The sequence below is a fragment of the Mytilus edulis genome, chromosome 10, assembly GCF_963676685.1.
Source record: "Mytilus edulis chromosome 10, xbMytEdul2.2, whole genome shotgun sequence".
NCBI lineage: Eukaryota > Metazoa > Mollusca > Bivalvia > Mytilida > Mytilidae > Mytilus > Mytilus edulis.
Genome location: NC_092353.1, coordinates 32,112,185 through 32,128,821, shown reverse-complemented (window position 1 = coordinate 32,128,821; position 16,637 = coordinate 32,112,185). Strand labels below are relative to the sequence as shown.

Sequence of the window (16,637 nt, the reverse complement as noted above, 5' to 3'; positions counted from 1 at the left end):
AAAAGCGTTGACCGAGGTACATTTTGTATGAAGCGCGGAAGCGCTTCATTCTAAAAATGTGCGCATGGTCAACGCTTTTACACCCCTATGAATGTACAAAAAAAAAGCTTTCAATACTTATAATTACATTTCTTAGCTAGGATCATGAAAACACGAATACAATTAATTTTTTTTATTTAATTCACCTTTGCACTTAATTGTCGGACCTTGTGTTATCATGAATGATAAGTTTTATTGTGTAATGCAATAATTGATTAAGGAATAACACGTGATGTGCAGTTGGCCAATCAGAATAACGTATTATAATGAAACATACATCTAATGTAATTATTTCTACATCATATGAAAATCAAGCACAATCCCTTCCGTTAGGGTTTAGTATCATACCATCATAAAACATATGAGAAGCACAAAACCCGAACCATGCCAACAACTGTGCTTTTTTAATAAATGTGTTAATATTTTATGAAAAGACCCTATGAGTGAATTAATATTAATACCAACATATGCAATTCTTAATGACCTTACAACAGTATCGTAACTATATCCCTTCGGAATATGTCTGTTTAAAGGTTGTGTTAGTTTTTGAGGTGAATGCTAACATTGTTGTGATTTATAAAGAATATTTTCAGAAAAGATTGGATGTGAAATAACTGAACGTTAAATGACATATGCATGTTGATTTATATTTACGAATGATGTCCTTGTATCGATGATAAAATTTAGTAAATGTTTTGACTAGTTTTTGATATCGAAAACCCTGGTGTAATTTTTTTTTAGTAATACAGCGATTTCTTTAAAATCAAATACGTTGTAATATACACGAGCGATTAGAATAAGTTAAGATATATGAAAATACCATAAGATGGTGACAATGGATCGTCACAATCTAGAAATGAACAATTAACAATAGGAAATGAAAAATCATCTTTTTTATCAAACATTTTGGTATAAAGCTTCCCGTTAAAGATATAGATATCAAGATACAGGAAAGGGCAGTGTTCATCGTTTGTATTATCTTTATTTAAAGACAGTTGGGCAGGACAAATGTCTTTAGTGTACATACTGAAGGCGTCATTATTGAGAGCAAATATATCATTTAAATATCTAAAAGTGTTATTAAATTTTTGAATCAGCAGTAGTTTCGATGGGTCTTTGCTGATTTTAGACATACATGATAACTCATAACAATACAGAAACAGGTCCGTCCATGGGAAGTCCGATAATTTGACGATATACGGAATCTCTTTAGCGTACAAAAATGTTATCTAGTAAAAGTTTGAGGGCATTTATAGTTTTTGAGCAGGCCCATTTGACATACTCAATGATGCCGGTATAATGATTATTAAAACACGTGTTTATTTGAAAAACAATTATATATAAAACTGTAATAAAGAACGCTCGCTGTTCCTGAAAGAAAACGGAAAAGTTAACAGAAGTTGTGTCTGTCTCATTTTAGGAGCCTGTAATCCAGGAAACATCTCTACGATCAGAGACATGTATAATACATTGTATGTCTCTGCTCCGATGTAACTTGAATACGGCTTATTTGTTTTGTTTATTTTACAGATGTTAAGTCAGAGTGAATTTCTATAATTCACTTCTATCGTAGTAGGAAATAAAGTATGCAACTTTTTTTGAAGAATATATCACATGGCGATGACAAACAATTATGAAGAGTAAAGAACAGTTTTCTTAATTTCGAATAATGATAAGAAAATATTTCTCTTTCAGATAAATATTAAAAAAAAGTGATTGCTCTTTTACTTACTAGTATATAACTCATATTCACTTAGTATTATCGAAAACGTTGACAGAGTTAATTTACCTGTACAATAAATTGCATTTTAATATTTGTAATATAATCATCCAGGAAAAGATAACTGCGTATTAGAAAAGAATATGGTTAATCAATCAATATTGTCTATTATATGATTTGAATACGACAAGCTGTTACCAAAAATGTCTTTTTATTGACGAACTGATAACATAAGCGACACGCATACAGAAATGAACAGTTTTTACATCATTTCTTAAATTAATTACACATTTTTAAAACAGTCTTGATGTTGCAAGACGAATAATGGATAAAACTTTTATATCCTGGACTATAGAAATGACGGATTATCCCTTTTAAGTTAAAAAGTGAACATTTTGTGAATCCAACTGTACAGGTGAGTCATTTGTGTGGTGATTTATGTAGTAAAGTGGAAGATATACGTAGAAAGTGGAACGATATTTGAAAATTGGTCATGAATAATTATGTCAGCCTTAATTTACCGAAATTCAAATATCATTAATCTGTTAAGAAGGTGCCGAAATGAAGGAAACAAACAAAACTGAGTAAAATCTTCAAAACAAAAGCGCAATTGGATGTGTTTTTTTGGTAAATTATAATATTAATCATCCCCTAAAGTAAACTGGAGATTAATTTAAAGAAAAAGATACATCAACATATTACAGACACACCAACACTGGTCGCAGAAACTGTTTATCATGTATTGTTGTTTCTTTTTGTTTGTTCTGTATACACTGATCAAAAGGATGGGGTGGATTGGTGTATTCCTTTCTGTAACTTATAAAAAAAGAAGATGTGGTATGATTGCCAATGATATAACTGTCCACAAGAGACCAAAATGACACAGACATTAACAATTATAGGTCACCGTACTGCCTTCAACAATGAGCAAAGCCCATACCGCATAGTCAGCTATAAAAGGCCCCGATAAGGCAATGTAAAACAATTCAAACGAGAAAACTAACTTATCTGTTTTTATAATCAAATAATTGAATTATTTTGTTATTCAATCAATTGAGAAACTTTCTTATTCAATAATAGAATTCATTTTTAACACCGAGTACCGAAACCATAAAAGATTGTTGATAACGTTATTACATAAACATGATCCGGCAACCTTAAATATTTCTCTTTCGATAAAAATGCAAGCGTCTTTAAGAGGGCAAGTCTAAAAAAAAATACCGTTATCCTTTGAAGGACAAGTCAGTTAAATCAAATGATAACAGAGGGACACCAGGATGTGTTGTATACATATTTTTTAGGAAAATATCCATAAGTATCATGACAGAAACAATCCTTTATGCATTTATGTCTGGTAATGGACTTATGATTATACCCATTGATGAAGTAAGATATGTTTAAAATTGAGAATGGAAAAATAGGGCGTGCCAAAAAGACCACAACCCGTCAAAAGAGCAGAAAACAGTTAAATGCCACCAATGGGTCTCCAATACAGTTAGAAAATCCAGCACGCGGTAGCGAGCTTCAACTTGCCCCTTAAAAATGTGTTCTACTTCAATGTAAATGTACGTCACAGCACAGCAGATTGTTCAACGTTATTTGTATCAATGAATTCATATGTATATTTACAGAATGTGTTTATAAAACTAATTTGATATTTTAGGTTAAAATCAATTAACCATTGCTGTATTCTAACAATCATTTGGCTTATTTTTTACACTTATAAAACTATGAGTCTTTTTCTTCCGGGTTCGTATCAAATGTGAGCAAAATAGATATATATAAAATTATATTAAAATGTCATATTTCAAACAACTTCTAAATTGTTATGCTTTACATGCTAAGTATCCGGGTAAGGGATATGCATCATTACGGAATATAAGTCAAAACTTATCAAATATATTTATATATAAATTTACCTTATACTTTGAAAATTCATTTTATAAAGTAACTCGTTTGTAAATTAAAACATCTCCTTTAAATATTACTTTCTTCCGGAATACGAATAAAGCCAATATAAATTATCATTTTTATTTCAACGAATCTGGAATAATAATTTGACAAGGTGAATTTTATTCTTAACTTGATAAATTATACAATAATTATAATTCCATTATAGACGAAGTATCTGGCTAGTTCATTTACCTTTAGGCTAGGAATTTACAAAAAAACAAACATTTTCGTATGAAACGCCTTAACACAGGGAAATGTTTTACGTGTGGTAGTATAGATTATTATTAACCGCTAAATAAAATGTGCACTACAATAATTCAATATAAATATAAAACATACTAAACAGTAAGGTCAACATCAATAGTATTTAACTCATATAATATAGAATAAAAAAAACTAACATGTTACTCAATTTGATCTAAAAACACAAATAACAAATTAATGATTTTGGTACGATCAAAGAAAAAAATCATCAGGTACATGCGATACATAACATTTGATGACAAGGATATATTAATAATTGAGGAACTACAATATATGTCCAAATGGGCCTTATAAAATAGCCAAACACTAACTAAGTATAAAAAAGAAGATGTGGTATGATTTCTAATGAGACAACTCTCCACGAGAAATCAAAATGACACAGAAATTAACAACTATAGGTCACCGTACGGCTTTCAACAATGAGCAAAGCCCGTTTTGCAAGAAAATTGGAACCTTAGTTTCTGTATTCTGACAGTTGTTATCTATTCGTTTGAAGTGTTTAGGCTTTTGATTTTGCAACTTTCCTAATTTTGAATTTTCTGTGATTTTTTTCTCTGATTAAAATTTGTGATTTTACTTTTTTCTCATAATATCTCACAATTCTTGGTCCTCAATGCTGTTCAACTTCGTTCTTTATTCGGCCTTTTCATAAAAATTTTTAATTAAGCACCTTTTGATGAGTTTTTTGTAGAATTTCGCGCGTCTAGCATACACAAATTTAATCTATGATGAATATAGACATGAAGATGTGGTAACCAACTCCCCATCAAAGTCACAGTGTATAAAACGTTATTTATAGGTCAAAGTACGGCCTTCAACACGGAGCTTTGGCTCACACCAAATAGCAAGATATAAAGGGCCCTAAATGACTAGTATAAAACCATCCAAACGGAAAAACCAACGGTCTAATATACATGTATATATATATAAAAGAAAAACGCCCATGACCACACAAACAAACGACATTGAGGTTTTTTAATACATATAATATTGAATAACGAATATCAATTATGTTTTATTCTTATAATTCAATCGATTAGGGATTGGATAACTTGATTATTATGTAAAACAATAAACATTATTGAAGTAAGAAAGACAGCTGTAAACTTTAATATTGCAAGGAAAAATTTAAACAACCCTTTCCTTTGATCTCTTGTGAAGAGTTGCTTCACTGGCAATTAAACCACATCTTTTTTCATACTTTATACATTTCCTGCGTCCGAATTCTGGATTTACCTTCAAACCCGAATATTTAAAAGCCAAGGCTGTATAAGAACCGAAACAGTTAAAAACGAAAAAGGACCTAAATTAATAGCAAAAACTAAAAAAGGTCAATATTGCCTGATGGAGTTGAATTCTAAAAGTTTATTAATAATTTCAAAATTTATAACCTGAAGAAGACGACCTGTTGACATTTTAGTCATGATAAACATATATTCAGAACTATAGTGCTATTTTGAAAATTTAAATAAGCGAAAAATAATTTGTATGACGTTATTTTTTTTCTTGGGTATATAAAGTAGGTCTTTTTATTCTTGCAAACATGGACAATGATGGATGTGAACATATTGACTTCTCTTTTATTGTATATTCTTGTTGGCTAATTGAAGTTTATTTTAGCTATTGCAATCTCTCTGTTTGAAATATGTACAAGACGCTATCTTTATTGAAACAGCCAAACAAGTGTATCAATACATATATCCCTTTTTATGTAGCCAATATTTTGATATTTACTTGAGTAAATTGATAGTTGATAATACGTGCTTAAGTTGTTACAATAACTACTTAATCATAATTACCTTTCATATACCCCGTTAAGGTAGCTCGGGTGTCTTCCCCTTCATGTACATTGTAAATTAGCAGACAGCAATTGGCCTAGATACATTGTATTTAATAAATGTGCAAATTTTCCTCTTCCTCCAGGTAAGGAACTTAATGTGTATGGTCCCACAAACATTTTGCGCAGTGTAAGGCTAGCCTTCTCAAAGCTATTTACATTTAAAACATTCATCAATTTTCATTTTAAGACTATATACAGGCTTTGCTGTTTAATTCCTTTAAGAGGATTCTTTCAGAACAGTTCTTAATCCCTCTGTCGTGTCGGCCGAGTTTGTTTTAGAAGTTGATTCCAATACCTGATGGTCTTTTAGTTTGGAAATAATGACTGTCTATAGGTGTCAGTGTTTGTTCTGACTTGGTCAAAGTGTCTTATGACTTTGCTCCTGCTGTCGTTGGAGATTAAATATTGTTGTCTGTCTATATCTATAAGCCAATTCTGGATTTTAATAGCATACACAGTCTGTTGGTTTTTCTAATTTCTACGTTAAATTTTGACAGAAGAATGTACAATTAGGAAAATGGTGTGTTTTGTCATACTAATTCCACTGTTTTTTTTACAAATACAGATTTCATCTTCGTCATATTAAGGAAGACAACTCAGGCAATGTTTTTCTTTTGACATTAGAATGTGTAATGATTTTACATTTGTGTTATTTTGTATCAGAAAACAAGTCATTTGCTCCTATTTTTTTACGTTTTGTATGCGCAATAAAAGAGCTGTTTCTCATATTTTATCTTAAAATTCCATGGTTAAGTTTTCCTTCTATCACACAAAAAAAGTGATTTCCATGGAAAGTCTATAATACACAATTCTAAAATTTTGCACAACCTGTAGCGTGTAGCCTCGTGGTCCATACTTTTATTATATATTTGAAAAAGCTCTGATGTAAACTCCTTTTTTGGTAAATCATTTAAAAAATCTATGAATTTTAATTTATATCCCCTTCTACATAAAACAAAAATGTACCTTTACCCCTCTTAATGAGGAAAAGTAAAAAATATGAAACAAATAGTGAAAATTGACATGTATAATGAAAAAACTGATTATAGGCACATCAACCATGTCGACTAGGTTTAACCAACAAAACATGCAAACAGATTTAAATTTAATTTACATACATAATGACGTATTATGTACATGATTATATTGTTTGTGATATTTATTTTCTAATTTCATGACAATAGAGTTTTTTCTCTAAATTCATAAACCCGTCTGTCTGTCTAGATGAGAATGACCATCCTTATGGTATGTCGTTGACACTATAACCAGGGTCTTCTTTAAAAAAAAAAAAAAAAAAAGAAAGTTAAAGTTTTCGATTTGTTACTCAAATGCTATAACCATGATCAGCACGTTTGAATACGACTGCATACACTAAATATTAATGGAACAACAACATTGTACTTCGATCGTAGATAATGTCTTTCAGAGTTAATAAGACTAGCAACGCATCCCATTCTTTTGTGTAAACTTTTGAATATATTCTATGCTTTATTTTGGGCTTGACAGAGCGCAAACACAATATTTAAGTGTTATCTTATTGATTATATAATATAATGTTCATCAAACTAAAGGGGTCTGTTATAGCTGACCATGCGGTTTAAATTTTACCCATTAAAGAAGGCCGTTCATTGACCTATGGTTGTTAATTATGTGTCATTTTGGTCTCTTGTGGATAATTGTCTCCATGGCACTTATACCACATCTTCTTATTTTTTATATGACAGCCCTTTCCATTGTAAAGGTTAAACCAAGATTTTATATATGCCAAACAGTTTTTTACGAGCCTTTACTTAATCCTTACACAATTCAGAACCATAAGTTATTTTGACTAGTTTGTAGTAAACCTTTTTCTATCCTTTATCTTACAGGAACCTGTTGAAACGAAAACAAAGCGTACCATGTTCATCCTTCTGCTTTATTCTGTTGTTAATTTTCATTTGATTCAATCCATTACCCATTGTGGACCAGAAACACATTTTGATGCTCCTTTGGTGGACAAGATGTTCTCATTCACTAACCCAAGTGCCGAAGAGTTGTCCTACCTTAATGAGAATTCACGTGAATCCTGTTTAGAGCAATGTTGTAATACAGGTAGGTCAAGCATACTAACAGATGTGTCATTTGTTCTCTGGTCGATGGTTGTCTTATTTGCAATCATACCACATCTGTTAATCTTATGATAGAAAAAACTTCAAACGGTGCGAAGGGTCTACCATATTATATCTCGAGAGTTTCATTATTTATCACATCGTGTAGTCATACCTCAAATTTGAAATTTGTTAATCTAAATACAGTAAAAATGTAGATTTCAAACCTGACTCAAATGAAAGAAATAAAGAGAAATTCAAATTTCAACAAATGTTGTAGCAACACTTTCGAAAACCGTCTCACATTTTCTCGTTTAATTCTGTTACAACTCATTTACAAACAGTCAAAGACTTTTGGAAGTAAATGACGTATAAAGAAGTCGACACACAAATGGTATACCGCTCTTTGGTGGGGTTGTGTCCCTTTGACACATTTCAAATTCTATTCCCATTTTAGGTACTATTTCCCCAAATTACTGTGGTAAAAAAAACCGATAAAGTATTATGTACATTAATAGGTAAAAAAGAGAAATGTTCACTTTAACCTTAACATGATGGAGCTAAGACATAAAGGATAAAATAAAGAAAATTGAATCAAATTTGAGTCTTCAGTTATTTATAAAGGTGGTTAAAAAAATATTTTTCAATCCTCATCAGTTTACTTATTTTATCACACATCTGCTATGTGTGTGAAGAATTCGCACTTTAATATGCAAAAACATGCGCCATCTTTTCGAAATAGTATACTTAATGATGTGTGTGAAGTTAGCAGCCGGTTCGTTATTCGACATCCGATATGCAATATCCAACAGGCTGCTAGCAGTCGGTTGGATATTCAAAATTTTGTTGAAAATCATAAAAAAAAATAATACTTAATAACATTAAAAGCATGATTTTCATAGTTAAGAGTCTGAGGACCGATAAGATACATAGGTAATCGTTTCATGACCTCTACAAGCTATCGTAAATTCTCGAATATAAACCCTTTTCTAACTTGCATATCTGTCTTTATTTAATATATAGATGTGTCAATAAAAAAAATTAAAGATGTACCTTTATATACGATATTTCTTAAAACAAAAAGAAAAACCGATAACTCTAGAAACATTTAGGAATAGAAATAGAAATATTTATGGAGCGCCCAAAAAAGAAATATATAGTGAAAACCTACCTGAGTCCAGTTAAAGGAGGGTGAGAACCCCTGGACTTTCAATGTGCATAAAATTCAATTAAATCATAGACTCTTTATATATAAAGTTTGTAATAGAAGGATTTCTCAGAATAATGTCGTCTTCGATATCTATGGAGGGCTTAGGTTGTCATTTTTCAGCTACATATTGTCAAAATTTTACGATAAAGAGCACAGGCCAATGGTGAGAGCCCTCTGATCTTTCAATCTTTCTAATATTATGCAGACATTTAGTAAATGGGTAGATACAAACGTGACTAAAAGGAATTTTGGTACACTTCCTGTCTTTCATGTTTACAGAACGTCCAAAGTGCCAGCTGGATATTCAAAATATATAGTGAAAACCTACCTGAGACCGCTTAAATGAGGATGAGAGCCCCCTGGACTTTCAATGTGCATAACATTCAATTAAATCATAGACCTTTTATATATAAAGGTTGTATTAGAAGGATGTTCCAGAATAATGTCGTCTTCTATATCTATGGAGGGCTTAGGTTGTCACTTTTCCGCTACATATTGTCAAATTTCAAGTAGGTTTTGACTATATATTTTGAAAAATCCTTCTAATACAACCTTTATATATACAGAGTCTATAATTTACTTTAATTTTATAGACATTGAAAATTTGAAAGACCAGGGGGTCTCACCCTCATTTAAGCGGTCCCAGGTATGTTTTCACTATATATTTTGAATATCCAGCTGGCACTTTGGGCGCTCCATAAACATAAAAGACAGGAAGTGTACCCAAATTCCTTTTAGTCACGTTTGTATCTACCTATTGACAAAATGTCTGCTTAATATTAGGCAGATTGAGAGATCAGGGGGCTATCACCATTGTCCTGCGCCCTTTGTCCTAAAATTGTGATCCCTCCATAGATATCGAATATGACATTGTTCTGGGAAAACCTTCTAATACAACCTTTATATATACAGAGTCTATGATTTACTTAAATTTTAGAGACATTGAAAGACCAGAGGGGTCTCACCCTCATTTAAGAGGTCTCAGGATATATTTCTTTTTGGGGCTTTCCATAAATATTTCTATTTATATTCCTAAATATTTTCTAGAGTTAGCGGTTTTTCTTTTTGTTTTAAGATACATCATGTATAAAGTAAATCTTTGAAGTTTTTTATTGACAAAAATCTATATTACATAAAGACAAATATGCAAGTTAGAAAAAGTTTTATATTTTCGAGAACAACGAGAATTTACGACAGCTTGAAGAGGTCATGAAACAATTTTCTACGGATCTTATCAGATCTTCACTATGAAAATCATGCTTTTAATGTTATTAAGTTGGTTTTTTTTTTATGATTTTCAACTTAATTTTGAATATTCAACCGACTGCTAGCAGCCGGTTGGATATTGAATATCGAATATCGAATAACGAACCGGCTGTTAACTTCACATACATTAGTTAATGATCAAATACCCGAAAAAATGAAATTCAACTTTTGCAAAAAAAAACTCCTCTTAATTTTTCTTTTATGTCTTTTATGTTATTGTTATTGGAATAAACACTTTACGGAAACTTTTTTTCCCTATCTGTTGAATAGAATTTTGCTCATATTAAAATACATAAAACCAGTTATTGTGGTTTATAATTTAATTTCTTTAATTAATTTCAGACAAATGTAACATTGCCTCTTTCAATCAAAGTCTGGCTGCTGTAACCGGTGATAATTGTTTCCTATACAAATGTTTACCTTTGGAGAATTGTCAATTTCAAGACTCAGGTTCCATTATAAGTTATGTTTTAAAAAGAGATGAAGATGATACCACCACTATACAAAATGAAATTGACACAACGGATCCACCCCCAAAAGATCAGGAATTTATAGGAGAAAAGGTTTTAGAAGTTATTAATGATACTGACGTTGATTCAGATTTGTTGAAACAGGATCGAAATACAAAGAACACCAACATTCCTCTGTTGTTATCATCCTCTTTATCCACAAACACGAACAATCTCACAACGAAAGGTACCACTTCCGTGTCATTGGCAACGCACTCAGCGACGTCAACGAATACCAACAGTTCACCTTTAACGTCAACGAAAACCAGCAGTTCACCTTCAACGTCAACGAATGCCAACAGTTCACATTCAACGTCAACGAATACTAACAGCTCACCTTCAACGCCAACGAATACAAACAGTTCACCTTCAAGTAATAATCCATTAACAACATCAAACACAAGTAAAACTAATAGTCCTGTTTCACTGAAATCATCTGCTAGTTCTACAACTCAAAATATATCGTCAACCACTGAGGTAAAACAAACTAATGGAAGTAATACAGTAACTAATCAAATGGTATTAGTTACAAACCAGCATCCAACTAAAGCCTCATTGAAACCATCAGCTGTGGTCTCAAACGAAAAAGGTAATAATGACTCAAGTAGTGTTCATCCTCAAACGACTGTAAACAGTACTACAAATACAATAACTAAAACAGTATTACCTAACGCAACTAAATTAAGTTCCCAGCCAACCATGGCGAATTTGACAGAACTTGAAACCACACTTAATCATGCAATGACAGAACAACATAATGTTACATCACCACAGAAGATAACTACAACAAACACAATAATAAATACGTTGACGAAAGCTTTAAATATTACAAACACAGTGAATAAAACAACAACATCAACAACAACACCAACTACTACTACTACAACTTCTACGATGACAACGGAAGTAACAACAAGGGAAACAACCGAGAATTTGAGCACAGTTGTAACAACGACAACAAAGGACATGGCAACATCAGACAATGATACACAACAGATAGTCACAAACCAACCAACAACAGAAGCCACCAACATGTCGGAATCTACAGTAAAACCAATAACAGCAGGTACGTGTATGATTTAATAAATACGATGGAAGATTTAAAGTCTTCCGGTTTACTTCTTTGATTTCAAGGTACTATGTTTAGGTTATAAATGTGATTTGTTATAAACATTACAGATATTACTTACCTAGACTTGAACTTGCTTGAATATTGGTTTTCCAAACAATCTTCGCAAAAACAAAATTCTAGACCATTGAACCTGAATAAATTGTCTTGCGCCCATCCAAAGTCAAAAGGCAATTTTGTTTATCTAATATCCGTCCGTTCTCTACAGAGAGAAAAACATTGTCCATTCAACGACTTCATCACTTTTCGAGGCAGTTTAATGAGTTTATTTATCTTACTGTTTTGAGGTTGTAAGTACATGTATCCTAATATTTGTTCAAACTATCATGATCGCTGGGGTTTTTTTTGGACTTTTTTTGAAAACGACTGATTATTTAGTAAATTAAGTAAAATTTGGAACTAACTGCGCACTGTTTTTTCCGTCAAATATAAAGGAGATTAGGTATGACATATTTACCGACATTTGTTTTAGCTAGAGTTATTTTAGTTTTCAAAGTACAGAGCGCATATTGTTTGAACGGTTTTTAAGTGAGTAATACTAAGAAAATATGATTAGTTGAATTCAGTCAATCTTATTTACAAAAGTTCAAGTTTGTCGTATGTATTCTTGAGATAAATTATCTAATGTGTGCTACAACTTTTGAGTACTAGATGGATACCCCACATCTTTTGTTTTATACTAAACAGATAATAATCGGTATAAAAATCTGCATATAAACAGGAAACAAAATACATATTTCTTGATGCATTCAATAGTTTTATGTATTAATTTCAGGAATGAAAAATTTATCTGATATCATACTATCAATTAAAACTCTTAACCAAACAGTGTCTGCGGATGTAAATTTCAGCTCTGAAATAGTACAAGATTTAATAAATGTTACACCAGCGTCAGCAACTGCTGATATAGTAATATCTACAGTTTGGAATGAGTCAGCAGCTACCATTCAGCCAAATAACCAAACTCTTATGAGTAATACAGCTTCAGTTGTAATACCTGATAACGAAATATCGGAAACGGCATTTAATGATGAAATTACGATTCAAAATAACACAATTTTCTTCGGTAATTATTATCACTCAAAAATCGGTCTGTGTTAATGGTTGTGTTGTAGTTAATTTAGTTTCTAGTAGATACAATGGCATTTATTCTTGTCCAAATTCACATTTTAAAAATAAATACATATAAAGTAGCTGTTATCAATTTTAATAGTCTTTTTGGGGGGATAGGGGTAGAGAGTTAACAGAAGGTGTTGTCCTACTAAGTGAAATGGATTTCTTTTATCATTCAACGTTTCTTTTTAAACTGTATACAATTAGTTAAGAGAGTAGCAATTATAGTAGATGGGGTCCGCTTAATGCATAGAGAATAATACATGGCAAAACCGTATCACATTCTGTATCAACCCGATTTATAACCAATATCAGCCAAGGGGCCGACGACAGCAAGAAAGTTGATTAACTAAAGGGTTGGATACAGTTCTGGAGAATCCATCTTTATCAAATATTCAAAATCGGAGTCATAAGTACTAAATATATGACAGACTGAAACAATGTGAAGATTCTTGCCAAGGGATTGCAAAATATGAGACCTCTTCATTTCCATATTTCGTTGAGCCTTTTATTCCTATTGCTGTTTCATATAAAGATGTGTATTGGTACAAAATTAGAAGAAGAAGAAATAATTTGACACTTACAGTGCTCTTTCAGAGTCGAGTGAATGCGTTATTTCCATTTTTATGCACATGTTCAAATCTCGATTTTTAGAATACTTTGCACTTTTGAGACAAGAATTTTTGTTTGTGTGTAGAAAATAGTTAGTTTAAGGCTTGGGTAGACTATATCTTTTGTGGGATATATATTTTCTAATCAGCACCGATTTCATTATAAGATTTGTATCAATTATGCCTATATCATTTTAGACATATTTGAAGTGTGTTGTACCAATTAGACATATTTTAAGTTCCCGTTATATATGTAGTGATTCACCTTAGCTTAGATAAATAAATCAACATTTATTCCTACATGTATGCATGCATTGGCCTAAGGGTTTTTCATATTCACTTTGATAAATACATCATGTTGTGCATCACATCTTATTTACAGCAGTCCTTGTCATTTTTACTTTATAACTTTTATTATTTATATTTGTTGATCATAATAGTCTTTGTTTTTGTTATGCAATTTGTTGATTAAACTTAGTTAAGTTACTCAGGTTAATTGCATAATACATGCAATTGAGGTGATCCTATTTTCCATGCGCAACTGCCTGTACGCCATTCGCTTTCTTAAATGTACGCGAAAAATTATTAAAATAATCAGAAAGTTATTCATTCCAGATTAAATAAAAAAAGACTGCATCAAATAAATTGAATGGATGTTTTACCATTTTTAAAATTGACATTTTTCAATTCAAACCTAAATTTCTTTTGTTCTTTGTGGTTTATAGATATTACGGGACTTTTTAGATCGGGCATGCCGACAACATGGCGTACTGTCGAGAACTGACAGTGAATTTCAAAAATCGATTTTGATCTCATTACATAGAGAATAAAGTTTTTTTTTATTTATGAACGTGTGTTTTTTATGCTTAAAGAACAAAATATCATATTTTTCTTCTTCTTTTTTTTTTGTTGCGGAGTTTCCCTTTAATATTGCCAATTTCCATGTTGACATTTCTCACTTCCAATGCCAATTTGAAACAAAAAATTGTCAACTTGAACTCATAAATGTCAAATTTTAAATAAAAAAAAATGAACAACAGATTGTCCCTACCAGTCTTTCATTTATCATATTGGATACAAGTTTTGAATTAACCGTCTGTAATGCTTGACATAAGATTATTTTGGTAATTGAGAATCATGATCTTATTATGCGTTTGTCGTTCCAATGAATTAGATATTAACTATCAAACCGATTTGAAAACTTTCTTTGTTTAAATTTAAAATCCTCCTGATAATATATTATAAAAGCATAATATTGTTATTTATTCATATTTATTCCATTTCAGGAGATCTGAGCATAACTTTTGCTGATACTAACCAAATGAAGGAAGAAAAGGAGGAGTCCAATGTGCTATCCGCCGCCCTCATAGCAGCACTGTCGTTTGGAATCTTATTCTTCTTTGCTGTTCTTGTTCTAATAGGAAAACGATGTTTTGATAGCTGGCAAAAACGACATTACTCTAGAATCGACTATCTAGTTAATGGAATGTACAATTGATAGTTTAAAAAACTGAAGGTCTACTTATTCATTTCTCATTTTTGTTTTTTTAATTCTTATGAAAGGGAAGGAACAAATAGGTCAATGCAAACGAAACATGACAGTGTTGTATCTTGAGAAAAAAGTCATTAATGTACGGCCATGCCAACTTTCATTTTGTAAGACTGAAATAAATGATCAATTCAATATATCAAATTACATATATATGCAGCGTAGTATGTCGCCATTTGCTGTCAAGGATAGATTGTTTCTAAGAAAATTGACTGCCAATGATATTGATGTATAAGACCGTAAGAACTCAAGTGGTCTAGTGGTATAAGTGGTTTCATTTTTTCATTGACCTACTTATGAATCTTTCCAAGGATAACCACCTTTACGATGTTGATGACATTACATTACATAAAATGTTTATATGTGTGAAAATAATTTCAGATCGTTCTGAATACGTTACAAAAGTTCAACAAACAGCAATCAATCTTTTGATTTAGAGTGTGGTTTTCATTCTTTCTGTTTGGCAGTTTTAAAAATTGACAAACACAAAGATTATACACAGAAAATTAATTTCGTCGTGCAAATATTCATACGTTGGTCTCCGATCGAACATTTAAGACAGAAAAGTTCCGAACGCATGTTGATCGTTGTGTTTGAATTGAACATCGTCATCAATATAAAAGACGTATACACATATTTTCATTTTGTTGTCTTTAAAACATCTATAGGAAATATGATTCCTTCATTATAGTATTTCATAAGAAACACAACAACCTTCAAATTTATCATTGAAAGAAACATGAATCTTGTGGTATATATGTAGTATTAAGTTACGAGTAGCCATCTGTACACATTCATACACAAGATATTTCAATGATTTATTTCTATGTTTTATTTCAATTGATCAATAATGTGTTTGGTCTGGATTAAAAATAATTTCATATACATTCACAATAATAAAACGGATCATAACTGTTTATGAAGCATACGAAGTTGTAATTCTGTTCATGTTCGTATTAATCTACTTGTTTTGTGAGTTATTAAGAAATCAGAATTGCATTGTTGTTAGCGTCTGTGTCAATATTTGTTTTATAATGGAGTGTATTATTCTTTTGAAATTGTGCAGTCTTAGATGTTTCGACTTTAAATACACTTTATATACTTTTTTTAATATCTGGTTTTAATGACCTATTATTTGTCTCCCCAATTTGATATCCATACCCGTCCTGTGCTTAAACTTTCTCATTTTGATTCACAGTACTAGTGGCTTCAAAATGAGGATTTATCACCTCAAACCATTGAGGAATTTTTATTCTAAAATGTCAGCAGCCGGTTGTACGAAAGTGTCATTAGCTTAATGAGTCATTAAGGCTTTATGATGCATTAAGTTGTTAATGTGACATTAGT

The 16,637-nt window shown here is 31.3% G+C and overlaps 1 protein-coding gene across 2 annotated transcripts; it reads left to right on the top strand.

Moving 5' to 3' along the window:
• The first annotated feature begins 1,861 nt into the window (after positions 1–1,861).
• Positions 1,862–15,425, top strand: LOC139490935 (uncharacterized). Of its 2 annotated transcripts, XM_071278082.1 has the most exons (5): positions 1,953–2,174; positions 7,685–7,907; positions 10,722–11,954; positions 12,793–13,083; positions 15,028–15,425. In XM_071278082.1, exons 2-5 carry the CDS (start codon positions 7,715–7,717, stop codon positions 15,237–15,239), a joined length of 1,929 nt encoding a protein of 642 aa, XP_071134183.1. In that variant the 5' UTR covers positions 1,953–2,174; positions 7,685–7,714; the 3' UTR covers positions 15,240–15,425. The 2 variants fall into 2 exon arrangements, with proteins under 2 accessions (XP_071134184.1, XP_071134183.1); XM_071278083.1 differs by lacking the exon at positions 12,793–13,083 and having other exon boundaries at positions 1,862–2,174.
• Positions 15,426–16,637: the final 1,212 nt, after the last annotated feature.